This window comes from Triplophysa rosa, linkage group LG24 (genome assembly GCF_024868665.1).
Source record: "Triplophysa rosa linkage group LG24, Trosa_1v2, whole genome shotgun sequence".
In the NCBI taxonomy this organism is placed as follows: Eukaryota; Metazoa; Chordata; class Actinopteri; order Cypriniformes; family Nemacheilidae; genus Triplophysa; species Triplophysa rosa.
The window spans coordinates 10,139,677-10,166,443 of record NC_079913.1 but is presented as its reverse complement, the minus strand read 5'-3'; the positions used below and the strand labels follow the sequence as shown (position 1 = coordinate 10,166,443).

The following is a 26,767-nucleotide window of genomic DNA, read 5'->3' as shown; positions in this document are numbered from 1 at the left end:
GACGTATCCAATACTACTGTATAGGTACTCAAGATTAAAATGAGATTGGCAGAAACTGCGTGTGATACCTGATCTTTAAGGAAGCAAATAAGCAGGAGAATCTGAAGCTGAATTTATTGTTTTATATGGCATGTAATAGTTCTATTGTATTTGTTTTTTAAAGAAACATATAAAACAAGGTCAGATCCAAATGCTTATATGTTTAATGGTACAGTACAAGCAGTGGGATCTGAACCTAGACTTTTAAAAACAAAAGGCAACACCTCCATCTCTAAACTATAGAATTTGCAGTGCTATTGTAAAATGTGGGTAAAAATAGTTTCACCTATTAATTCTTTAGCTCTATTATTGTTTGGGTAAAATAATCTGTAATGCATGATGATGCCTAATTCAATGAAGTATGTTTTATTTGGATTTGGACATAAGGTATGTTATCAGTTTAGTCTGTAAAAAAGTCTCATCGTAGTGCTGCAATACCCTTCATAACCACAAAAGGGCAAAATGAGATTCATGAGTGAATTATTTATTAACAGAATTTAATTTAAAAGTAATAACAGACAGAATATGACAAATATATATAATAAAAACATAGCATATTAAAATGATTTAACTTAAAAATATATAAATAATGAACCAACACTCAATGGTTAGGTGACACCAAATACCATTTATTAGGGCTTTACAAAGACTACAAAATCCCCCAGATGATTTAAATTGTGGTCTCTTTCTATTTACATGATATGTTACTTACAAATGTACAAAATATAAAACATCTACCAACAAATGTTCCACATGAAAAGAAACATTTTGAAAGTAGTTAAATGTTATGCGCTCACAGAGAGATGCGTTTGCCATAACAAGATCAATACAATTTCAAAAAGGAAATAAAAAAAGAAAACAAATGTACCAAGGACAATCACTAATTCTGTGTGTTTTGAGGTTAGGGACAGATAGGCAGTTTCAAATCTTTACTGCACTTCTTATAAATGGAGTTTTTGTTCATTTCACACTGAACAGGACCAGAGGTTGACAAGCAAAGCATCAGGCACAGAGTTTAAAAGTTACATATGTAGCACCGTTGTCGTGCTGAAGGAAAAAAAAGAAAAACTTTCCTGAATCAACAGAATGGTGCAAAAAAAAGTTTACAACCATAGTGGCAGTTTAGAATGTGTTACTTTGTGTAATGTGATGGTCAGTCGGAGGGTCTGGACTTGATCAAATGTATTCGCAAACTTTCCGATGAGTTCGACTGTAGCACCTTGTACTGTGTGTTATATATTGTACCTACTGACCGTGTAAAACAAGGTATCAGAGATTCAGTTGTTGTAAACATGTGCAAACTCTTAACATATTCTTAAATAATATTCTTTCACAGTAAAATGAGTAAACCTTTTTGTAAAATCAGAAGGAGTTTACAGTATTTTGACATTTAAGCCATGCTATAAAACATACAAATGTCATTGCATTAAATTGCATAATGTCAAACCAAGTGGCATGTGCAAACAAATGCTTTTCTCAAAACTAACTTTTCTGATTTATTTACGCAACCGACTACAACAATGGCAATTCAAAAGTTATAGTGGATTGTTTAACATCTGCTTTAAAGTTACACATGTGTTCTAGCAGAATAACCACATATGTTAACTATGGACATATTAATCCATAAATTAAGTGCAAATACTTGTTTGTGTTTATTTTTAACAGTATTTATCTATATAATTGTAAAAGCTAAACTTATTTCATGCCATTTGCCACTTGCTTTGATATTTTGTTATATAATGCAACGAAGTGTGGCCTAAGTGTCCATATACTTATTGTGACCACTGTATCTAGAAACAGCAAAATAGGAATTGTAACAGTGTACTGAAGCTTACATACAGTTGGGATCTGATGCCTTTGATAGAACCAGTTTGGATGATTTTGCGCCCTTGAACAGTAAATTGTCACTAAAGTTTTCTGAAATTGAAAAACACTTCACTGTACAGTTTAGAGCTTCGTAATAATAACCAGTTACAAGACATACAAGGTTCGGACGGGTTGCTGGTTTGCTTTTTTCTTTCGTAATTCACAAGAGCGTAATGCTAGCCTAGAGGAGAGGAAACGGAATACCGACTGAGCAGAGTGCATCTTTAAGAGGCTGTGCAAGACTTGGATATTTACAATCACCTTTTCAACTGTGCAAAACCCACATAGCAAACGGGAAAAAAAAGGATGAGTGAAATTCGACCACACAACAGCTGATGCACAGCGGAGGAAATCGACAGTCTCCGTGCGCACACGCACATATAGCGAAGTAAAAACGGCATGCCAGCGAAGCGAAGGGTCGGCTTTGTGCTCTCAATTCCATTGAATCCCAGCTCAGCTGGGATTACATAAAGATATCGTTTTTTATTCTTTATACATTTGGACTGTTTTATAATGGTGTTTTACAATAGCACGCTAATTGTAACAAAAATAAAATATGTGGACGTGGCATTCATTGGAAAATGTTGATGGTAAAGTTCTGTCCTACACCATCGTTTCTCCGAAAAGACAGTGGCACCACGTTTAAATGTCTTTAGAGCTCAGCACATTTAAGGCAGCGAGAAAGCACCATTTTCTGGCCTTTTTGACAAAGCCGGTACACTCTCCAACAAGCGATACCAGCAGAAAGAGGGAACTGCAAGCACAGCCGCGGGTTGGAACGAAAGACTAAGCTGCATTCTGTGGTGTAGGAGTGCCGTAGGTCACTATACGCTTGGCAGTGAATCGATTGGTGGAGATCTGCAAATCTGCATATGACGTCACAGTAGCGGTAATGACACGATGCACCTTTGTGCTTGTTGATTAGAGGCGTTTCATGAGTGCCGCTGGCGAGACGAGTGTAAACCAGACTTGGTTTTGGCACCACTGCAGCACCGAGGTTGACCGAGGTCAGAATTCAGAATGTTGCCCTTTAGTTTTTTGCACCTCAGTGAATTTAAAATAGACACCTGCCTCTGTAAACATATTTCAGATGGGTTGCATCTCCAAAACCCGACAGATTTCAATTCCAGTTGTTTTTTACGTTATGTAATAAGCACACACACGCTCCAGTGTTTCGTGTGTGCCATCAGCACCTTATCTCATTCGTATCCTGGACGCTGCATCATTTTACCACTAGAGGTATGAAATCTCTCAGCAGGCCTGTCATTGGATTTTCTCACAAGTCCCTGTGGACCTTTTGCTCTGTTTTTAACCAATCAGAAGAATTCCTCTTCTAATGGGGCGGTGCTTAGAGGGCAGACTCCAGTGAGGAGTCCAGCAGGTCGTCGTGGTGACTGGCACTGTCGCTGTCACAGCTTTGGGCACTGGAGTAGTTAGCAGCTTCCTGTAGCCTCATTAGCATGTTCATCTGATGTGGAAAAAAAAGAAATAGAAGTTAGCATGGCTGGAGACGCTACTCTGCATCGTAGTTTATTTATATTGTGTGTCTATAATACGCAATAACGTAAACTTTCCCAACACTGGTGGGTGTTAAACAAACAGGAAAAACATGCAACCGTCCAGAACATACAGTATTACACTAAAGACAACTATACTAGTTATATTCACAACCACACAGACACAAAACTCAAGAAAACCTAATTGTAATTTACAAAAGGGAGGCAACATCCATTATATTGATTCACAGTTAAACTATGAAACACGGTAGCTTAAGATAGCGGACATGTACATATAAAATGAGAGTAAAAGACACAAACTAGAACAAACACAAACCGAAAAATATGTAACTCACAATCACACAAAGATATGACAGAGGGAAACAACATTCAAATCATTTTGTCTATAAACACAACCAGCCATCAGACTGAACTACAGTAGGTAAAACTATTCACTGATATTTAAACAAACAACAGCAGTTCTGTCACCTTATAATCTCTGAACGTCTGTTCTCAGAAAAGCAGAAACGAGAGACAGCAAGATGAGACAGTGCACATTTGACAATGCTCATTCTTAATATTTACACAACCGTAGTTTCTTATGAATCTTATTGGTTTAATGGTAGCTTTTTAGACAAACGTGTCTATGTATAAATTGTGAGTTTTTATTGATAAATTCCATAATAATATTGACAAAAATTGAAACGAAGAAGTTTTAATGTTAGTAGTGCCACCTAGAGGATATTTATGACAGTGCATTTGTGTATAAGATGGAGACATAGAAATAGGACAGGGGGTATTAACACAAGCTAAAAACAAACACATATCCATTCTAGGCATTCTCGGTTATCTTGTGTGTGTCTTTATTCATCATAGACTAATTAGATAAAAACGAAGAAGTTATTTGTCATGTTTGCTATTTTGTAAATGAAACATTTACACCAACGCCACTTATTATTCAATATACAGATCCAAATAGCCAACCCCAAAACTGCCCACTAGTTTACCCTTCCGAAATATTGCCCATGTTTCACCTTGCTGCTCTTGGGCAGATTCTAGTCTAGTCTAGAAAACATGTCCTATAATATATAAGCTATGCATTATAAGGGGGATATCTACCAGTGGGTCTCCCTCTGTATCGCTCTGAGATACTTGTTTGGAGGCGGCACCGTCTTTAGAGGAGATGTAGCCGTCGTATCCCACATCCTCCGGCCTTAGCTGCAGAAGTGATTGGCCTTCGTGCTGCAGGGAGGCGGAGCTCCAGGGGTAGGTGTCAATCACCCATTTGGAAGGGTCTTCCCATGCCGCCCTCTTACCATACAGCTAAAGCAATGAGCCAAACAGATAAGAAACATATTGTCGATTACAGGAAAAAAAAGTGTGAGTTAGCTATAACTGGTTGCATATGTACCTGTAGCCCTTCTCTTACTGCTTCCAGTAGATACGGCACCAGAGAGTAGTTCCACAGATCAGTAAACCACACACGCGAACCGTCCGCATCCATTGGACAGGACAGGAACAACCGAGGACCTAGAAGCGACATGATTAGATATCTCACCTCTTGTCCGACAGAAAAACCTAATCAAATGTGTTAATTGGCTTGTATGTGTTTGAAAGCCTCTAGCCATTACCGATGGTGACATCTGAGGAGCTGTGAGCCTCCAGGAAGGTATTGAGGTGTTGCCATGTTTTAGGAATCCAGTCGATGATTTTGATGAGGTCGTTGCTGCGCATGTTCTTATCGATCTCAGTCTCGATCAGTTTTCTTCTCAGGAAACGGCCCAGGAAGCCCTTCACCGGCTCGGTGTGATTGGCACACAGCACCCACCTGAGGGGTTAACAATTGAAAAAAAAAAGTGGTGCGTGCGTGGCGTATGAGAAACAGAACTGCAAAATATGATCACTGACAGCCCCCTTGTGACGAGAATGCATAACAACAACCATAGAATGCTGTTTGTTGTTTATATTTATGTGACATGCAAAATGTTTTAGCACAATACCTGAAGTTGTGATGCAGCTCCAGATTTGGAGATGAGGAAACACCCTGATTCATAGTTCCTATGACATAAGGGCTGTAGGAGACAAATTGCAATAATTTTTGAATACAGGGCGTCTTAACATCATATAAAAGGTAAACAAAAGACACATTACTTTAACAGTCACTCCCAGGCACCGCACGAAAAGCTCTTTAGGCAAAGTGCATGATGGATTTTTATAATGCATTTAGTCCAGTACAATATAATGTATGCCATTTCCATGTTTCCATATTTATAATTGGCATTCCTCTCAATTCTAATGAACTTGTTGCAGTGCATTCTGGGATTGGCTTAGTCATAAAGTAAACATGCAATGCTGACGTTAAAGCTGGATACAGTATTAGAAGGTAACTCTCTAGGAATAGAACACAATGGCATTTCTCAAATGTTTTATATTAATTGTGATCATCACCATTTGTGATATTTGCAGTTGAGGAATCCATTGAAAATATCACTGAGGGAGCCAATGTGATGGAGGTTATCCAGGATGACTACAGTGGGCAGCTCGGTCTCGCTCTTCTCTGTGTTACACTGCTCGGCCAGGCTCGAGAGGTACTGTCGAAGATCCTGCTTTTAACAAACACAAAACACACAAAGGGTTAGACATGAAGACAGTGACACGCGCGTTTTAGTAAGGAATGATCTTTGGATAAAGGTAAATTTTGTTCAACGGTAAACTCAGCATCCTGTTTAGTAACCATGGCAATTTATATTGGGATTTTATTTTGAACACTGAACTTGATCGATCTTAACTTAATGCTGCGTTCAGGTTGTGTTGGAATTGCTGTAATTATGGGATGACAATGCTAAGATTCTACTTGGAGCGGTTTAACCTCAGACTTGAAAATGATTGGTTTCTATGGCAACACCACATTGCTGACAGTCAGATTTAATCAGTTTGTTAATTTACCTTGATAATACTATTTTTTTGTGCGTGTGTGCTAGTGTTTGTTGGATCAGTGCGAATTAAAATTAAATTATCTGTAATCGTCAAGTCAACTTTTATAAAATAAAAAGTTTTCAACTTGCAATTTCAAGTACAGTGTGAGCAGACTGTTAGGAATAATTCACCTTCAAAATGAAAAATTGAGTAAATTCTGTCATCATTTACTCACCCTGTTGTCATTTAAGACCTGTGTGATTTTCTTTCTTCTGCAAAACACAAAAGAAGATATTTAGAAAAATGTTGGTAACCAAAAACCCTTGGTCCCCATTGACTTCTATGCAAGTGAATGGGGACCACCGGTTTTCTGTTACCAACATTTTAAAAAATATCTTCTTTTGTGTTCTGCAGAAGAAAGAAAGTCATACAGGTTTGAAATGACATTAGGGCGTGTAATTAAAGACAGAATTTTCATTTTGAAGGTGAACTTTTCCTTTAACAGACATTACAATTCAATAACTTGTAATTATGTTCCAACATGATGCTAACATGTCATGTAAGGTAACTTTATGTTATATGCAGAAATATATGTACCTTGCTGGATTTTTGGTCTACGTTGAAGCTGGCCAGGTTAGTGTCTGTCACCTCTCTTCCAGTCTTGGAGATGATATAGTGAGCTAGTTTGGTGGCTAGGTAGGATTTGCCAGTTCCACTGGGGCCGGAGAGGATAATTCGGCGGTGCTCCATCAGCAGGTTTAAATAGCGTTGAATGATGGGTTTAGGAATCAGTGTGTCAAACACCAAATCATCAATACTACCTTCTTTCACACCTACATGAAAACAAAAGCATTTATTGGAAATCCCTTTTATACGATGTGTGCTCTTGACATATGTTATTAAGGGACCTAAAGAACCTATTGAGGTTCCTGACCTTTGAGGCTCACTGTGATGACATTGTTGTCGCCCACTAGGTACCCACAGGGCAAAAGCTCAGGCACCTCAGAGGTGTGAGATCGGACCACCTCCCCCATTCTGTAGCACACTATACTATCCGAGTTCAAGCCCAGGCTGGTCAATGGGTCTACGCGGAACACATACTCCTAAACGCAAAATTTTGAGACACACATATACATTAGGGATAGTGGTTGAAGTGTAAATAAATCATTTCGTAAGAGGCTGGTTATGAAGTGGTACCTTGAACAGACGTCGGATTACGCCATCCAACACATCCCACTTTGTCTTCCCACTGACACCGATAGAGCCGATCAGATACTCTTTCTTCTGCAAAGCCTTAAATGATGGGTGGAAATTAGCATTTTACTTTTAAATTGCATTATATTTATGCACTTAGATCAAAATATTCAAACAACAGTCACCTTGGTCTTGTTGGAGTCGCTGATGATGGTCACCACTATACGGACGCTCCTGCCCTCTTTGCGTAGGTTCCCTTCATAGCCATCATCCAATAGATCTGTGCACACAAAAGCAAAAGTTACACTCGCGTCATAAATTCAAACCTTGAACGCCTTAAAAGACTCATCGCGAGTTCTTATGAGTCATTGACTGAGGGGGACGTGAACCTTTTCAACTCTAACATGTGACTCGGCAAACGAAGACAGCAATGTTCAGCTTTGAGTGCGGCTAAACGGCGAGCGCTTAAAGCTTTGTTGTCAGCGAGGTTGAGCTGTTTGGTTTTAACAGGGCTTTGAATACATGAAGAAGGCTGTTAGTGGAGGAGTACAGCTTTGATGCGCACTGTAGAGGGATGCTTTGTATTCGTTTGGCACGGCGTTCTGCAGAGGAGTGATAACGTCCCTCCGCCCTCACATCCGCCCACGCTCGAGCACTTCTCCGCACATCTCTCCATCAATTAAACAGTCCAACGTCCCGAGAGAGAACTCCCAACTCACTGGTTTTAATTAGCCGCTGCACAGACGAGGCCGCGCGGACTTGAGACATGGCCGGAAGCCCAAATCTTCCCTTAAAGAAAAGAAGCCATTTCACTCTTCACTGCGTTTATTCTCTTTAGGCACAGCTGTGAAATGGTCCTCCTCATGACGGAGCTTTAGCTAACGCCACCCCAGAATCATCAATATACAACCATATGCAAATCTATACTGTGCTTCGTACTGTACGTCTGAATGAAATCTTGGGCTAAAAAGATGCAGTCGAAGAGTGTATTATGTTTGCTTTCGACTTACATAAAGTTTTATGTAAAACGGAACCCGAAAGGTGAGTTAGCATTTTAGCACCAACATTAATGGGTGTCTTGAATGGGTTTTTAGTTACACGCCTGAAAATAAGGTCTGAAAAAACCTCTAAATATCTGTTCATGTTTGTGTCAGAAGTCTGGGCATAATCCATAGGCTTTTGGATGAGAGAACAAGCACGGCGCTAACTTCCGGGTTGGCCTACAAAAATATGTCATCCCTGCAGCACTCTAGTGTAAAAAGTGTGTTACTCAAATAGCATTCGATCCATGAGGCAAAGCCTGACCTGATATAATGGTGTCGCTGATGTTGAGGTTGTTGAACGACAGCCCCAGAGATTGGCGTGAGGATGAGGAGGAGGTGCTGGAGGTTTCGGAAGGAGGGCGGGCAGTTTTAGCAGGTGTGGCAGCGGGCGTGGTGTTGCCGCTGGATTTGAGTCGGTCATTCTCTGCCTTTAGCATCTCAATCTCATTCTGTATGGAAGACAACAGGCAATGTAAATACTAGAGCAACAGTCAACAGAATTATGTATTAGTTTACCTAACTTCTTAAAAGACATAAAATGATACATTATATAAGTGATAGTGTACATTGAGGTGCAAAATTAATCTTGTATCTTATTTTGAGACGACAACTGGCTGAATGTACATTATCTGGCTTATTAAACTGGATACAAAATATTGATTTTAATAACTCGTTTGTAACAAATTTAAACACAAGGTATGAGAAAAGAGACAGTGGAGTGACACATTAAAGATAAGAGAAGAACCGGTTAATATGACTCACAGTAAACAGATGAGCGATGTGTTATTCATTTGAGTTGTTATCGGGAGGCAACAAACCTTGAAATGTTGTGACTGACCAATCAGAATCAAGTTTTCCAGAGAGTCGTGTAATAAATAATCATACTGTATATATTATTTTTACAATACAATGTGACTAACTAAAAAACATTTGATAAAGCCAACAATCCACTCATTTTGGTTTTAGACTACAATTTCGCGCACACTTAAAACATTCGCCAAGCTTTTTCAGCCTCAACTTACTCTATAAACTTAATCACTCATTAGTAACATGTTGAGAGGATTATTAGGTTTGTCTAAGAGCTGTTTCTAACACATTTAATGACTGTGAGAAGTTAGTCGAAGGATTTTGTTAATCTGTAGATTAATCTGTGCGCCTGCCTCTGCAAATCGGTGCTATGAAGCTCGGACACAAATTTCAAGAGTAAGGTCAACTCTTGGCTGGCTTGTTTTATCTTGGCATCTGCAGAAGTTGTGGCCTTTTAACAACTGTTTTTCTGATCCGAATCACTCGACCCCTCTTTAGCAACCAACAATGCCATATAAATGTTTACTGGCAAGACTTTTTCCTGACCCCCATCAGTCTTAACACACGCGCACATGCGCTGAGCTAAACACGACTATCAGGTTTCTGCTCCTCAATTTTGTGCAAAAGCTGATGATCCATGTTATCCCAGCATGCTTCGACAGTTTTACAAAGATCTGACCTTTTGCTCAATGAATTAACATGGTCGATGCCACAAATGTTGTTCTAGTTGATTCCTGGCCAAATAGTGTATAATATCAAATATTTTCTTTTCTTAATTTGTCTCAGTTGTCTTTTAGTGTTATTTCTTGCAGGTACAAATATAATTTTACGCTTTTAGACACTGTACATTGAAATGCTTTTCATAATAAATAGAAAATAGCAGTATGTTTTTAACGGTTTGCTATTTGTAAGAATAATGCGCATGATGATCATGTACAAAATGTACTTGAAAGCCACAGAGATTTCCTTGCAGCCCCATACATCCCTGCATTGCGCCTAGACACCGAATCAGCATTTAAGAGGCTCTATGCAATATATCTCTTGTAAAAATGTTGTGAGTTGGCAGGTATACTGTATGTGTGCGTGTGCGTTTGTGTACCTGCATGCGGTTCATGGCCTCTCGTATCTGGTCGAGGTGGTGGGCCGAGCTTAACGCCTCCAGTCTGATATCCGTGAGCTTTAGCTCCTTCTCTCTCAGCTCGTTCTTCAGCTGTAGGATAATCTCGGCTTCGGCCTCTGTGCATTCACACAATCTGCACAAACACACACCATAATAAGAGGGTGGGGGTCACAAAAGTGTTACACATTAAAAAATGTTGGGTTATTTTCAACCCAGCGTTGGGTCAAAAGTGGACAAACCCAACCGTTGGGTTATAAATTCATCTATGTTTGGTTGTTTCATCCCAAAATGCTGGGTTGTTTTAACCCATCTTTGGGTGGACATAAACCATTTGCTGTGTTAGTTTAACCCAACTGGTGGGTTTGTCCATTTTTTGACCCTAACGCTGGGTTGAAAAGAACATTTTCTACAGAAAAATAATAACAAAAACACTTCTGAAAGGTTAAGCAGATTTCACACTCTAGACGTTGTGATTTATTTGCGTGTGGGACATATTCTGTACTCTATTCAACATCGGATGTAGGATATTCCAACTAGATGTCTCTAATGATGTCATCATACACCTGCAGGAGTCTTTTTATTGCACTTTTACAGTAGGTAGGTGGAAAATCCGTCTTTCCGAATTGTATGGAATGCAGAATTAACCATCACGATGTGGGAATTCTTCATGTTGGTCATTTTCAAGCACAGGCAGGGAATGAGTATAGTTAGAGCAACTAAATAATCGAAATAAAATCGTCATGTAACAATCTCTCGGTTTTTGTAACTGTACGGTAAAGTTAAGTTTTACACTCACTGCTGCTCAGATTTTATTGTCTTTAAAGGATCACACAAAGTGCATATAACTCAAACACGGGGAAAGAAATCTTGTTAATGAGAACAGCTTTGAAGTATCACTGCACACTCTCAACCCTTCCCAGCATGCCACACTGTGCCTGTTACCGAGATCTGTGCTTGTAGACCACATGACCGTTTGACTTTTTCTTTGGCATCCAAAGGGGGGAGGACTTGCTATCGCAAGAACACTTTCTAAAGACACACACAAGATTGACGGACATGGACAGAATACATGTGTGATTAAAGAAAGAGGTGAAATAAAAGATGCAAGACTTCTGCAAGAATTCACGAAGCCTGAGACAAAATTAAAAGCGTGTCGGGGGTCACTTTCATCATAAGGGTAATGGGGTTTATGTGTGTGTGCGTGTGCGTGTACTCACTCTGTGGTGGACGGTGATGATCGGAGTGGTTGGGTGGTGCTGGTCTGTCTGTTGGTGTGTTGTAGTATGGGTGAGGAGGGGAGGGAGGAGTCGGTCATTTCCTCGATTTCGTCATGGGGTGATTGGGGCTTGCTGGTCTTTTTCTTGCCGAAGGCCTGCTTGAAGGAGCTTCGCAACTGTAAGAGAAAACCACAGAACAACCACGCATGTAATAAGATGAGCAGCAATCCTCTAACCATTCAATTCAAACCATTTTGTGGTCAGGCAAGAATTACACAGTACGTTAAAAAGACGAATAGCTTGTTTTAGAAAATGTACTATGTGATGTCTTATGCATTGTGTGTAATATGTTTTTATTCAAAAAGGATTTTTAGTAACTTCATAACATCTGTCATTAATAATACTGAAGAGAGTAGGGTTTGGATGCCATTGACTGCAATTGTGGCAACTGTTGATTGGTTTTGTTCAAAAATGCTCATTAAAAACAAGGTAACAACGTTGATCGGCACATCACATCTCTTTATCTCACCACTTTGTTATTCAAGCAGATTTGGCCATTAGTAAACAGCAGAAACATACTGGCAGTCATCGGGATTTGGGAATGCTGGTATCATGCACACGTTTCTATGGTAAAGCTTAATATTAGGGGGGCAGTGGGTGAGGGGGGTTATCAGAGACAATCCGACGCACTGATGCAGGATTTGGAAACACTGACCTGGGCAGGGATGGAATCAGCCACCTGAAGACAAAACACACTCACTGTTACCATTGATGAGACCTTCATCTCTGGACCAGAATATTCATACACTGCAGCATCATTTATTCAGTGTTTATTAGATTAGATCTGGGTGAGGAATCGTGGAGGTTTGTGAAGGTCTTTCACCGTGTTTGGCGGAGTGGAAATGAATAATTTTACAGACGTAATAGCATTAGACAGAAAGTCCATTTTCTTATACTTTATTGGGAGCAGCGTATCCAGATGAGGGATGATAAATTTGTGTCATATTTATAATTGATTTTCCAATTTTCACTGCGGCCATAGCAAAGAAGTGTTTATGTCAGGAAAAAATCTATTCATACTTTTATTAACAAAAGAAAAAATATATTATACTTGAATATAAAATAGTTGGAACTAACTCCATGACATTATACATTTTTTTTAAATAATGTTACCTTGGTGACATATTATGACACATAATTCATAAATAAAAAAGCTATGTGTGACTGTTCCTAAAACTGTTCTGAAAAGTTCTCCTTATAGTTAAAGTAACTATAGTAACCCCACTGGAAATGCATTATTTCTCGATCCCTCTCTTCTTTCCTCTTCTTGAGATGAACGGACCTCACTGGCTCAAATTATGCAGATGAATAATTAATGGCCACATAAATAAAGATGTGATTTGTATTTATGAGCTGGGTTTAAGCTCCTCTCTCATTACAAGCGTCCGGGCCAGCTCGAGGAAATGTAGCAATAACCACCGCACACCCTGCCAATGTTATTTCTCACAGCTGTTTACCTCGAGTGCTTTTCACTTAGTTCACTCTCTAAATTACAATAAACAACAGCCCAGTAGTGTTGAGAGATAATAAAGATGCGAAATAACAAGAAGTGAACTGGAGTAGATGACTGGAAGTAAAACAGGCCTAATAGCATAAATATACCACCCGTAATGACTGAAACTCGTGCGAAACAGCGTTTTTAATGAGATCATTACTCAAAGTAGATCGTTTTCCTAAAGGGAAAGGACTGAACAACAGGGTGAGTAGTAAGTGTAGGGGTTTGTCCAAACAGCACTAGGGGAGAATGGTACGAGCAGGTTGGATCCTTCATACGGGCATGCAGTAGAGTTTTAGGGTGTGTTATATTCACCTTGTGTCCTCTGTCCTTGCCCTGGTGGTGTGGTGCAGAAGTGAGAGACAGCGAAAGTGTGAGATAGGGCGTGAAAGAGGGGGAGGCAGCCGGAAGGGTGTGAAATGACAGAAGTGTTTGTGTTGTATGTGTACGTGTCTTTTTTTCCCCTTGATTAGAGAGGAGAGATGCCACTACTAAAATGATGACTTGAAGAAAAAACACTGCGGTATGTTAAAAACAGAATTTGATACTATAAAACGGGCATTTTTGCATCACTTTTTACCATAACATACACTTATAATGTTAGTCAAGGTGTCAAAAGAAGTTGTAATTCTGAGTTTTTTTTACCCTCTCTAAAAATATGTAAAATACATAAATAAATAAATAAAAACATTTACTTGACAGGAAAAGTAACTTAAGATATAAAATCATGTTTTTGAAAGAAAATAAAAATAAAGAAACTGTATGCGTAAAACAAGCAAAAAATAATAATTTTTTTTTCAAGTTCACTGGCAGATTTTTTTTGCATGTTTCAGACCTAAATGTGATTTTATACAGTATTTTCTTTCAGAAAACAAAACTAAATATTTTAGGTCCTTTTCCTAGGTTTTCTCTAGTGTTAGGTTTTTCTCTAATATAGTAAAGTTATTGAAATATCACAAATGTAGATATTGCAATAACTTAAATGAACTGGATCGCAAAAATCTATGTAATGTATAGTCAAAGTTTTAGGTCAATGTTGATTCTGATGTAGATGACTGGTATGCAAATGTTAGTGCCATGTGTGCGCTCCGATGTGGAAGATGATCAACAGATCAAGAAAGAATGTGAAATATTTATGTTGGCTGTGTAATTCTCAGTTTTATATATATTTTAATATAGTTTATATTGATTTTACAAACTTGAAACATCATTCTATTGCATATTGTGTTGTATATTGCATTATTTAGGAAGTTATCGCATATGGGTTCTTCAATATCGTGCAGCCTTAGCTTTCACCATGGATTTATTGCTCTTGCTCATATTTCCAATTTCCTTTGGATAAAAGTGTCATCTAGAGGAATACGTGTAATGTATTTCAAAACACCATGCCCAAATCCTCTTCTCATGAATAGCCTTGGAACATTTCCCAGGACTGGTATACCAGACAACAAACCTGGTTTTTAAAAGTGCTCTTTCATTATAGTCATCATTCTGAGCGTGGACAAGCATCATGATGTAAGTGTGTTGAAGCCTCACCCAGCTTTTCTTCTTCTTCTTCTTGTCATCTGCGTCTTTGGCGCTGCCCATGCTGGAGTGGCTGGCTGCACTGTTAATACTGGACATGCTGTCTGAAGAGTGCTGTCGACGGATCCTCAGATCTGCAGCACACACACAAACACACACACGTCACACACAACCAATATGTGATGCACATGTTTGCATGAATCATTTAAAGAGCCGGGTTATTTTTGAGAATGAATGAAAGCAATGCACTTCATTACCAGGCGGTATTTCATTAAAGAGCGCGTTAATGAATGTAAAGTTGAGAGAGTCATTAACATAAAGAAGAGGAAATGTTGCATGACAAGAGCGGCACCTTTATGGACGTGATCAGGGCCGTTGAGGGCCACCTGAATGGCGGTCTGAGCATCCGTGTTCTGAGCTTTCAATGCCTCGATGGTCTCTCTCAACTCCGCCAGTTCGGACTCCTACGACACACACAGTTTTATGAATATACTGTAAATGCACACGCCACTTTCCTTTGGGTGCATTTCTGGTTGCCAGCGTATTTTATGTGGTTGCCCGACATAAGTTTTTATCTTATTTAAATTGTGGGGGAGTGACATATTTAAGGGTTTGTGTAAATCCCTACCAATTAAAATATCACATCAGCGTTACTTCAGAATCACAAGCCGGGAAGTGAACCACATGGCACTTTGTTACTTTGTCTCTCACACAGCGAACTCTTTTGTATGCAAAAACGCAAACTCTCATTTCACCAGCTGTCGTTTTCCACTATCAGATGTTTTCTGCCAAAACAGCACATGTGGAGATAAGCGCCCTGCTGAGCCGAGGAACCAAGCATGTGATGAAGGCTCACCCCTCTTTTTATGGCCACGGTCAAATCTAAAGCTCAGGACTCCCAAAGCCGCTGAGGAGTCTGCGATAGGGTTTCTGCTTTGATTGAAAGTTGGTTTCTTCTTAACAAAGACGTCTCTTTGTAATCTCTAATGGCTTATTCAAAAGGGATTACCGGCTGCAGGAACTCATTAGGTCTGTGAGGGCACTTTGTGCAAATTAAGAGAACAGTTTCACATTTTAAGATGAAGGTTACATTTACAGTACATGATGCCTTTTTTTGGTGATGGGTGGTTCAACGAACTTGGTTTAGCTAATAAATGTACATTCATTTTACATTTACTCTCCACTTCCCGTCATTTTAAACCTGCATGAATACATTTTTTATGGAACACCAAAGAAAATTAGACACATTAAAACAGACTAGACTAGAGAACTACATTCTTCTGAAGCCATTTGATAGCTCAGCGTTTTAGTTAGTCAACATTTTCACTTAAAATCTTGATTGACAGGCATGGTGACCATTTACTTTCATTTAGTTGAAATGGGTAGGTTAGACGTTAAAGAGTAAATATTTTGTGATTTTTTAGGGTCCTACTTTGGTTTATGGAGTGTCCAACAACAAGTTTGCGTACATGCAAGGTGTAAAAACACTTTCATTTTCTAATAATAGGCAGTATTACCTTACTACTTGACTGACTCTCAAATGATTAGTTCGGCGATTCATCTGTCTAATCCCTCCTTTCTGTCAGCCTACTCTGATCTGATTGGTCAGATGGTCTAGTCTGCTGTGATTGGTCTACCGCGTACAGCATCGCAGTGTCGCAAATGGAACGTAGGCGGGCATTACACCGAGTGACGCAAATCTGACACGGAACTGAGATTAGAACGACGATACGACTCGTTCGCGTGATTCAGAGTCGACTCACACCACACACAGGAACATTACACACTGCGTGAAATGTCATTTTAAGGACATTGTAATAGTGACTCTTTAAGCTATACAGTAAATAAATACTGTTGTATTACCCAGAAAAACTCAAAAGGGTTTTAAAAAATACTGTATAACATCTAAAAATATTATTTTAGGTTTAAAAGCAACATGACAAAAGATCTATTGCACTATGTGTTTGCGTGTGCTTTTTCTCACCTTTTGCTCTGCTGTCATGGTTAGACTCTGCAGGCGACAGGTCATATTCGTGAGACTCTTTTCAAACGCCGCCACCAGGTGTGCCTGTCAAATCCGCACAAAGAGTTCAACACGGGTTTCCCATAAGAGGTTTCCAGAAAATCCACAGGGCAATCAAGTTAGAATTTGAGGACAAAACCGCTTCAAAGACTGAAACTCTTTAAGGTTAACAGAGTTTGTTCAGAAAAGGACATAACAAAAACAGACAGACATAAAGACAGAAGCGCAAACGACCATACTACTTTCTGCAGTTTGCAGTATGGATGTGTTGCACTGCACAGTTGCCATTCTACCCTAAAATGCATTATATAATGTTATAATATTATTATAATGTACATACATTATGCCACATATACATTATAACACAAAGGAACACAAGCAACTTCACTTACCAGTGTGCCGAATGAAATGTAAGCAATATCATAGTTTTTAACATTTATGTACTGCATTATTATTTGAAAAAAAATTATGGCTATCAAAAATGGTTATATAACTGGGCAATTCCGCGAAAATGTCAACCTAGCCACGGAAAAATTAAGTTTTTACCAGCGGTTTTTACTATGGTAACAGCACAGATTTTAACATTTGGTGGTTGAAATACCCATGTGAGATCTCTTTTCAAATTTGTAAAGCATTTGTTTCATTTTTAGTGCATGATTTTTCATAGTCAGGTAAGTGCCATTTTCAGGATTGTCACATCCATAACGCTACATATTCCTCATAAATGGACACATGAAAATTAATATAAAGTAACTATTTTATGTTCTATAAAGAGGCATCCCTTCTCCATTCATTGGGTATTATTGCTTCAGGATTGTGCATTTTATTTTACAGAAATCCTACAAAGTTTATCGTCTCCCAAAAACCGCGTCCTTTTTTTGTCACACCCATAACGCATGTTTATTTCCCTTTTATAAATATATATTTTTTTCATAGACTGACATTTTTTGATGTTTAGACTCTATCAACAAGAGTTCAGTAAAATATAAACAGATGGTTCAATATAATCGTAACAAATTCATTCTCTGAGCATTTTTATGTCACGTCCGTAACGCAAAATGTCACGTCCATAACGCTGGAATTGCCCAACTATTTTATTCCCATGATGATAAACACTGATTTCACAACCCAATGCAATATTCATGTCACAACTATGCAGTATACTGCTGTTTGAAACATTTATAAAATGCAATCTGCTGTTTTACCTGCTGTTTGCATGACATTATCAGTATGCCATTTCATTCCAACATGCTCGAATTTCCTGATTCGCTTTCAACAACACAAACTGTGTAAACTAGACCTGTCAAACGATTAATCGCGATTAATCGCATCCAGAACAAAAGTTTGTGTTTACAAAATTATACAAAATTATTATGCACAGTACACAGATATATATTATGTAAACACAAACTTTTATTCTGGATGCGATTAATCGCGATTAATCGTTTAACAGCCCTAGTGTAAACCAATAGTGTTGGTGCTGTGGGTGTAAAACAAACCAAAGTATGCTGTGATCTACACCTGTCATCTCCACAGTGTGGATTTACAGACCTGTGAGGGTTATCCCCTGTATAAAAACTTCAAGCGTGCTATGGGCATCTGGGGAGGAAATGGAATCACATTTCCTCATATCCTCCCAGTCTGAGCCTCTGGACAGTTTCTCCTGGGAAACTCTGATCTCCACCGCATCGCCAGGCGGAGTGAACTATTGAACAATGACTGGAAGCTTTGAAGCATGTTTCAGGTTTAAGCTACTGAGAGGGAGTTCAAAGGAGACACAATGTCTAAGGCTGGTCTGAATATATAGCCCCCGGGGCTTGGTTGAGGAGACGTCTCTAACACTGACCTCAGCTACACTGAAAGACTTCTGATGTGAAATAATCCTGGGTAGAACATGGATACACATAGTCACACGTGTTTCTTTTTCTTGGAAATAATGCTTCAAAAACATATTATGGCAATATGCAGTGAAAAATTCAGTTTATCCTTTAACGTCTGAATTGTTTGTAAGAAAAATGCTGGACAACTTACACAATACTTAATATAAAGAGTAATACAAACGTACAAAATTTTGTGCTTAGTTGACACTTTGGGCCTATGGTGCTAATGCGGAAGATGTGAGTTTGAATCTTGCTTGCAACATATCCTTTATTCCAGTCAAACTTGTCATGTTTAAACTTTATTGGATGTTTAATAGATAAAGTAGACAGTTTAAATTACTTTATAATATAAGAATAAGAATATGAGAATTGTGTGCTTTATATATTATATAATATATATATAGCCACAGAAATAATTAAGAGACCATATTAAAGCACCATTACAGTTTTTCTGAATTGACTAATTACAGGTATGTATTTGGGTAAAATGATCATTTTTGTTTCATTCTGTGAACTACTAACAATATTTCTCCCACATTTCAAATGGAAATATATTTGCATTTATTTGCAAAAAATTAAAACTAGAGAAACAGGTCAAAAGATGCTCAGTATTTTTTCATATTCACTTTTAAGCAATACAACAGTAATATGTGTACATGTATTTAGGAAAAGTTCAAACATGATTTTTTTATGTCATAACCTCGGTTTTTATCACAGTTGTCATGTGTCTTGTTATGCTGTCAGTTTTTCACTTTGCTGTTGGATGACTTAATGTCACTCCTGAGGTTGAAATTCAACAGACACTGGACAGGAATGGCCACAATACATCTATAAATGCTGATTTGAAATGAAAATTTGGAACGGTCTTTTCATTTTTTCAGCAGTGTATATGAGCAAGTAGAAGTACTCTGAAGATTTCCTGAGGTTGCTGGTATTTCAAAGATGTGCCAGAAAGGGAAGTCAAGCGAACACCAAGAGGCAAAATGCCAAATGCTTGACTGCATCTAATAGCAGAATGCCTCTATAAACACACTTTTACAACATGCCCTGCCCTGTTCTGTCCCCTGTTTGATCAACCATTTATATTTCTTCAACAATCTGTCCACACTAAGTCCCTCAGCGCAGTTAAGCACACCTGAAACAGGCAGCATTACCATAAACCATACACACAGGTGCCAGACAACTTTCAAAGAACAACCATTGTGAAACAGACTGAACAGAAAGGATTCAGCCCAACCCCAGGTGGACGTGTTTTTTTATTTATCATAAATGAGTAAAAATTGAAGCAATAATGTGTCACATGATCAATTGGTTACATTAAGTAAACATAAATTACTGTACACAAATTATATTTCAAAGCAAGAAAAGTTCTACAAAAACGCTATAAGCTATCTGTTATCACCCCACCTGTCTGCCGTCCAGGTGCAGCTGTGCAGACATGCAGAAGTCTTCTAGCTGTGAGGTCTGAGGAAACGGACTTTGGCTCTTTGACTTTTCTTTCCCAGGATAGTGGTTTAGCTCCCGCCAGAAAAGTGACCCAGCTAGAGTACTACCCCTGTTCGCTACAGCCATCCTCGATCTCTCTCACACCAATAGCACACCCACTAACACACTACAGAACTCCACAGCCTGACAGGTGCGTATTTGGACCCATGAGATTAAGGGATTAATCCAAGGGTGGGCAGATAGTTGCAGATTGAAGTGAACACTGTAGTAGCCTTTTTAATATAGAGATGCCTACGATTATGTATATCTGCATATCACAGTATTAAAAAAACACCAGACCGGCTTCTTGTAGTGAAATGTTCTGCTTAGAAATAATGCTGTCCTTAAAAATGACCTGTATTCATTTATTTGTTCTGCTGAAAACAATAAGAACTAAAGAAGCATAATTGGAAGAATGTTCGGAACCAAACCATTCTGGGCCACTATTGACGTACATACTCAAGGGTAGTCAATGGTGCCCCAGAACGGTTTGGTTTCCACGTTCTTTAAAACATCTTCTTTTGTGTTCAACAGAACAGATACATTTATACAAGTTTGAAAAGTGAGTAAATGATAGAATATTCATTTTTGGTTGAACTGTCCCTTTAAGAGCGCTAAATCAAGAAGTTTTCTAAAAGTGCAATTTCATCTTCACAGGCTGTCATTATACATGCATTGTTTTGGAGCCCCGGGATTTAACCGAAACACAAAAGTTGTAAAAGTTGTTTTGAGGCTCAGTAGTTCTGTACTGTAGACATTTCATAGCGCTCAACTATTGTATGACTTGAATAGACTTAGTTCAGAGCCGCTCTCCCGAAAACAACTCCTGACAAACACAAATCACAACGGAGGACGGGTGGAGAGACGGCGGCTGTCACTCCTCATTAAACTGTCAGACATTGAGGGCTTCATCACACCTGTCTTCATCACTCCTGAGACGGAATGTGAATAGAGCTCAGCCCGGTCCAAACCCGGCTCACTTTGCTCTTTCGCACAGAAATCTAATATGACACAGTTCGACACAGTAGGGACACACACTGCTTTACAGACAGACAGTCGATCTCTTCAGAATACCACTGGGTTTAATGTGCAACTCAAATTGTAATGCAACAAGTATTATATACAATGTGTGTGTGTGCTTGTTTTTAATGTAGCATCTAAACTCTTCAGTTTTGCCTTGGATAAAAGTGTCTACTAAATGCAAATATAAACTCACATTGGCCGCCAGCTGAGAGGTCAGGGTCGCTACTTTCTCCTGTGAAGCGTCCAGTTCCCGGCGTAGTTTTCTGATTTGCTGTTGGAAAAGAAGCAGTTTCCCATTACAAACCTCTGTGAGCTGTGCCCCCGAAGCAATGGAGAAAATAATGCTTTCATTTTCCTCGCTTAATAGTAACAAAAGAACCTAGATATCAACCAATGGCCTGTAAGCACTCGACATGCAAGACTTTGAAATACTTTGGAGTGCTTTCTCTTGCATTACGCTAGTAGTATATGTAAAATGAGAAATTACCGTTGTATTTTGCACTGTTTGGCCCTTGATGGAGAAAAGAAGAGAACAATGAACTCTATGTTGCATGTTTGTAGATATAACCATGGCACAGGAATGCATTAGTTCTTAGCGGTTACAGGGAAACGTCAGATGTTAGATTATACATTGAGCATGAGTTGACACAGCATTTAGAAAATCTGCAGTCTTGGACAAATATTTAAACGGACAAAGAACATTAAAACTACACAAACACAAAATGAATAGAAATGAAAGGAGAATCAGTGATCAAACAAACAAGAGTCCAAACTGGTGTGTTTGTCCTGTACATGTGTAACTAAAGTAATTGATACATAAGAGTGTCTCGTAAAAATAATGCAACATAGGGTTAAATTTATGTCAACTATTGAAACACTCGAGGCTTGTTATGGGCAAATAGGCAGATAAAGAGTTTGTTGTACAGAAATATTGTTTGTTTGTCCATTTTCCAATGTTCCTGTAGCCCGATTGGTTGTTTAGTGTTAGTAACATCGAGGTCATTGGGAAGATAAATACTAATAAAATGTTCATTTGCCAAATGCATGTGAATGTACCACCTGATGTTGGACTTTGTGAAAGTGTGTCACTGTTTGACCTTAAATTGGTTTTACTGTATATACTGTATCTCATGGTACAAACATATGAAAGGAGGTTTGAGGGTTGTTCTTACCTCAGAATGAGCCTTCTCCTCCGTCTGTGGAAGAAAACAAGAGAGTTAAAGCACAGGTAAAATACCCCAGTACACAAACATCCCAAAGGCTTTTTTGCCTATTAGATACATAATGGCAATAAAAAAAGCAAAATCTATTCCACACCTAGCATTATGTCATCTCTTTTGCAGTAAATGTAAGTCACAAAGCCATAGAAAACATTACAAGATTGCCAAAGTGTTTTGTCTTGTTTTTCTGTCAAATGTTTAATCAAGATACCGTACATTTACCTTAGAAACCAAAGATTACCTTTTTTTCAGAGAATACATTAAATTAAGTTTCGTTGCATTGTCTTGCATCATTTCCAAATTGTGAAGATTTAAGCATGTCATTTAAATTCATGTTAAAATCTCAAAGAAATTGCTTCTCAAATTCTGTCATCATTTACTCACGCTCTCGTCATTTCAAACCGGTGTGACTTTCTTTCTTCCGCAGAACACAAAAGAAGATATTTGAAAGAACGTCGGTAACCGAACAACGGCGGTACCCATTGACTTCTGTTCGTTTACCAGCATTCTTCAGAATATCTTTTTTGTGTTTTGTGAAGAATGTCATATAGGTTTGAAATGACATAAGGTTGAGTAAATAATGTCAGAATTTAAATTTTGGGGTGAACTACGCCTTTAAAAGAAAACCTACGTATTTGTCAAGTAAATATATCTTGTTTTAAGCATATTTACACATTTTACTGTAAACAAGACAAAAATACTGCATAAGAAATACATATTATTTTCAAGAGTGAATAAAACGATGCAATTTGGATCAGATTTGAGGTTACCCCCTGTTAGTAACTGATTTGAAGCATAACGTTAGACTGTTAGGGTTTGCATGTATTAAATAATGTGACGGACAGATACAAACGGGCTCTCTGCGTGATGAGTAGTTACCTTGTCTAAAAAGGCCAGCACCTGAAAGTAAGAAAATGTGTGTTCAAACAGTGGCAAAGTCACAACGCTGAGCCACCATTAGCCTTTTGGGTTCATTCATATCTATTAATAGGCTCGTGTTATGCTGAGATGGTGAATGTTGAACACTACGCTTAACATAACTATTCAAACAAATGCTCTACTCAGGTTATAAGTCTGTCATGCCCAGGCAAATGGAAACAGCATATGTGATGTTACTGGAGTTTATATTTATCCATTTGGATTTATCTGCACATTTCTTTTAATGTAAAACAAATGACAGAGGAATATAATGTGCTGGTATATAGCCTCATACGTGAGGAAAGCAACTGTGAATTGAGACATAAATCAAACTTAGGTTTTGTTTTCATCGTGTAATGAACAGAAGTATAGGAATAACTGCATAAGAATGAGTTACTGCAAGAATGTTCAAAGGAATTGACTCAAGTTCTGAGCTCTTTTGGTGTTTTAATCTGATAGAAACATGCTTCTGTTATTCACAAAATTTCTATGCAGACTACAAAGCACATTTGCTGTGACTTGGAAGTATTTAAGGCTTTACATGGGCAAAAATGCTGTGGGCAAAAACAAAATAATAATTCAATAAAAAATAAATATTTTGTCATATTTTTTCAGGTCAAGCACACAATTGTCACATAAAATAATTTGATCCATTTAAATGAGGTTTTGACAGGACTGATGTAATAAGTTCTCAGACTGAGAATGGATAAGTTCATTTGTGACACTGGTGGGTGTTGACACTGAACAATCTGTTTTGCAAGCTTTTCTGTTCACCTCCAGTACTAGTAAAGACTAAAGCATCACTTACCGCAGAGTACAAAGATGATGTGCTTGATACCAGAGAGAGAGAGGAACCATGAACTGTAAAGAGAGTATCGTTTTTTAAAGGCGTATTCATAAATAAACAGGTGCTGATGTGGTATGTGTAACGGCTTCATGCTGTAACGCGGACCTTCATCTGTGCTGTCTCGGAAAGAGCCGGATCGACTCATGCCACGCGGCCGCTCCTCCAGCGAGGTGGCGCTTCCGCCCAAAGCGTGTCCCTCCCCATAGAGCTCGAAGGAATCCTGCGCTGGAATACTGTTAGAGCGACTCATACTGGTGCCAGGGAGATTGAACTGGGACACATTGGTGGGACTCACTGCAGTCAACACAAATATCAGAATATGACATACAAATTTAAAATGTATATTTTTAAAGGTTCTAAAAACACAGGTCAAAGTTAGGTAGCATACACAGGTTTGAGTAGTGGTATTTGCCGGCGTTAGTGCCAGCTGTGCCCGGTGGCGAAAGAGGACTCCCTGTGTCCTGCAGACCACCAGTGGAGTGGGAGCGTAACCATTCCTTTCCTTCCTCGTGTGACGTCTGTCTGGAGGAAGGGGGGTACCTGATTGAGAGGAAATAAACTGGCTTTGAATACAATTCCAGTGATACAGTACCACAATGCACTGCATGTCAAAATGAGTTGAAGCTATTGGACAACCGGCACAAAAGGAAGTCTATAAAACTGTACTAAAAGCTAAACCTATTAAATCTGGGGGTGTGATGGGGTTTAAAAATGATTTGTGTAATAACACATGACAATGACAACTGCCCACACTCTCTCGCGTCTATTATTTTGCAGTAATAGCTTTAGGCGGTGGGCAGTCTTATCAGCACGCTTGAAGGACAGTTCATTTAATTCCATAAAGCTTTTAATGAAGTTCACGCAGATCTTTCCAGCACAAATGTTTTCAGCGAGCACATCAACGCATCTGTCACCGGTGACCATTGTTCAGCCTTTAGTATTAAAATACCACCATGTGACATATGAGACTACAAATGATTGACAACTATTGTCATTTAACTTGCATTTCAACATGGTTATCTTATCACAATAGATGACTGATTACTTTTAAGCGGTGGATTGGACAGTACTGTATAATTTTGTTTTGAGCGCTTGGCTGTATGAATATTCAATTGCTTGTTAAAAGCATTGTGTTGTTTTCCTGCTGTGGCTGTTTTTGCTAGAAAAAAACATTTTAAATATTGGTGATCAACAGTTTGTTGACAAGCCATCAATACAAGACATTACTGGAAGTGTCCCAGGGCATTGCTATGCCGTTGCTAAGGTGTGCTGGCTGGTTGCTATGGTGTCCTAAACAAATCATAGATGCTTCCTTATTTATGTTGGTGACATTCTATTCCGGTCCTTTTTTAAAGTATATCATTTATAGACTATTTTGCCCATTTTAAATCAGAACCCCCCCTGAAACTCAGCAATAATTACATTTGCTTAAAAAGTAACATCAGTAGATACTGCACGTGACAAAGTTTAATACTTAACATAAGAGTTTTTTCGAAACAACAATTATACAGTGAGGGAAATAAGTATTTGATCCCCTGCTGATTTTGTAAGTTTGCCTACTTACAAACAAATGAAGGGTCTATAATTTTTATGGTGGGTTTATTTTAACTGATAGACACAGAATATTTAAAAAAATCAGGGGGAAAAAATGTTATATAAAGGTTATAAATTGATTTGCATTTCAGTCAGTGACATAAGTATTTGATCCCCTACCAACTAGCAAGAATTCTGGCTCCACAGATTGGTTATGTGCCTATATGGACCACAGATTAGTCCTGTCACTTTAAGAAAGTACTCCTAAATCAGCTTGTTATGTATATAAAAGATGCCTGCCAACAGAATCTGTATCTTCCAGTTCAACCTCTCCAACACCATGGTCCAGACCAAATAGGTTTTAAAGGATGTCAGCGACAAGATTGGAGACCTGCACAAACCTTGAATAGGCTACAGACAGAAGCTTGGTGAGAAGGAGACAACTGTTGGTGTGATTATTTGGAAATAGAAGATATACAAAATAACTATCAAATGCCCTTGTTCTGGAGCTCCCTGCAATATTTCCCCAATGGGGTAAAGATGATCATGAGAAATGTTAAAGATCAGCCCAGAACTACACGGAAGAAGCCTGTTAATGATTTCAAGACAGTTGGGAACACAGTTAGCAAGCAAAACATTGGTAACACATTGGTAACACGCTATGCCACAGTAGACTGAAATCCTGAAGCACCCGCAAGGTCCTCCTGCCCAAGAAGGCCCGCCTGGCTCGTCTTAAGTTTGACAATGAACATAAAAATGATTCAGAAAAGGCTTTGGCGAAAGTGCTGGCACTGCTGTGAGACCAAAATGGACTCCTGTGTTTGGAGGGAGAGAAATGCTGACTATGAGCCCAAGAACATCATGTCTACAGAGAAGCACAGTGTTGGAAACATTCTGCTTTAGGGCTTTTTCTCTGCTACAGGTATACAGGATGACTTCACCGCATTGAGGGGCTGAGGGACGGGCCCATGTACCGTAAAATCTTGGACGAGAACCTCCTCCCCTTAACTAGGTCACTGAAGATGGGTCGTGGATGTGCCTTTAACATGACAAAGACGCAA

General features: G+C 38.7%; 1 protein-coding gene across 11 annotated transcripts in view; it reads right to left on the bottom strand.

Moving 5' to 3' along the window:
- Nucleotides 1–570: 570 nt before the first annotated feature.
- Nucleotides 571–26,767, bottom strand: part of nav3 (neuron navigator 3) — a 280,821-nt gene continuing 254,624 nt past the window's right edge. For 3 of the 11 annotated variants that reach the window (XM_057323584.1, XM_057323574.1, XM_057323583.1), the window contains 25 exons: nt 24,562–24,713; nt 24,279–24,467; nt 24,135–24,187; nt 23,288–23,308; nt 22,361–22,384; nt 21,676–21,699; nt 21,382–21,459; nt 16,762–16,845; nt 15,130–15,241; nt 14,790–14,911; nt 12,414–12,437; nt 11,699–11,874; nt 10,461–10,614; nt 8,817–9,003; nt 7,697–7,791; nt 7,515–7,610; nt 7,252–7,420; nt 6,915–7,150; nt 5,850–6,007; nt 5,402–5,473; nt 5,033–5,229; nt 4,813–4,931; nt 4,521–4,724; nt 3,891–3,908; nt 571–3,373 (listed from right to left, as the gene is read on the bottom strand). In XM_057323584.1, coding sequence (XP_057179567.1) covers nt 3,254–3,373; nt 3,891–3,908; nt 4,521–4,724; nt 4,813–4,931; nt 5,033–5,229; nt 5,402–5,473; nt 5,850–6,007; nt 6,915–7,150; nt 7,252–7,420; nt 7,515–7,610; nt 7,697–7,791; nt 8,817–9,003; nt 10,461–10,614; nt 11,699–11,874; nt 12,414–12,437; nt 14,790–14,911; nt 15,130–15,241; nt 16,762–16,845; nt 21,382–21,459; nt 21,676–21,699; nt 22,361–22,384; nt 23,288–23,308; nt 24,135–24,187; nt 24,279–24,467; nt 24,562–24,713 — 2,884 coding nt within the window. In that variant the 3' untranslated portion in view covers nt 571–3,253. The remainder of the gene's footprint in view (nt 3,374–3,890; nt 3,909–4,520; nt 4,725–4,812; nt 4,932–5,032; nt 5,230–5,401; nt 5,474–5,849; nt 6,008–6,914; nt 7,151–7,251; nt 7,421–7,514; nt 7,611–7,696; nt 7,792–8,816; nt 9,004–10,460; nt 10,615–11,698; nt 11,875–12,413; nt 12,438–14,789; nt 14,912–15,129; nt 15,242–16,761; nt 16,846–21,381; nt 21,460–21,675; nt 21,700–22,360; nt 22,385–23,287; nt 23,309–24,134; nt 24,188–24,278; nt 24,468–24,561; nt 24,714–26,767) is intronic. The other 8 variants (XM_057323575.1, XM_057323576.1, XM_057323579.1 and 5 more) reach the window with 8 other exon arrangements.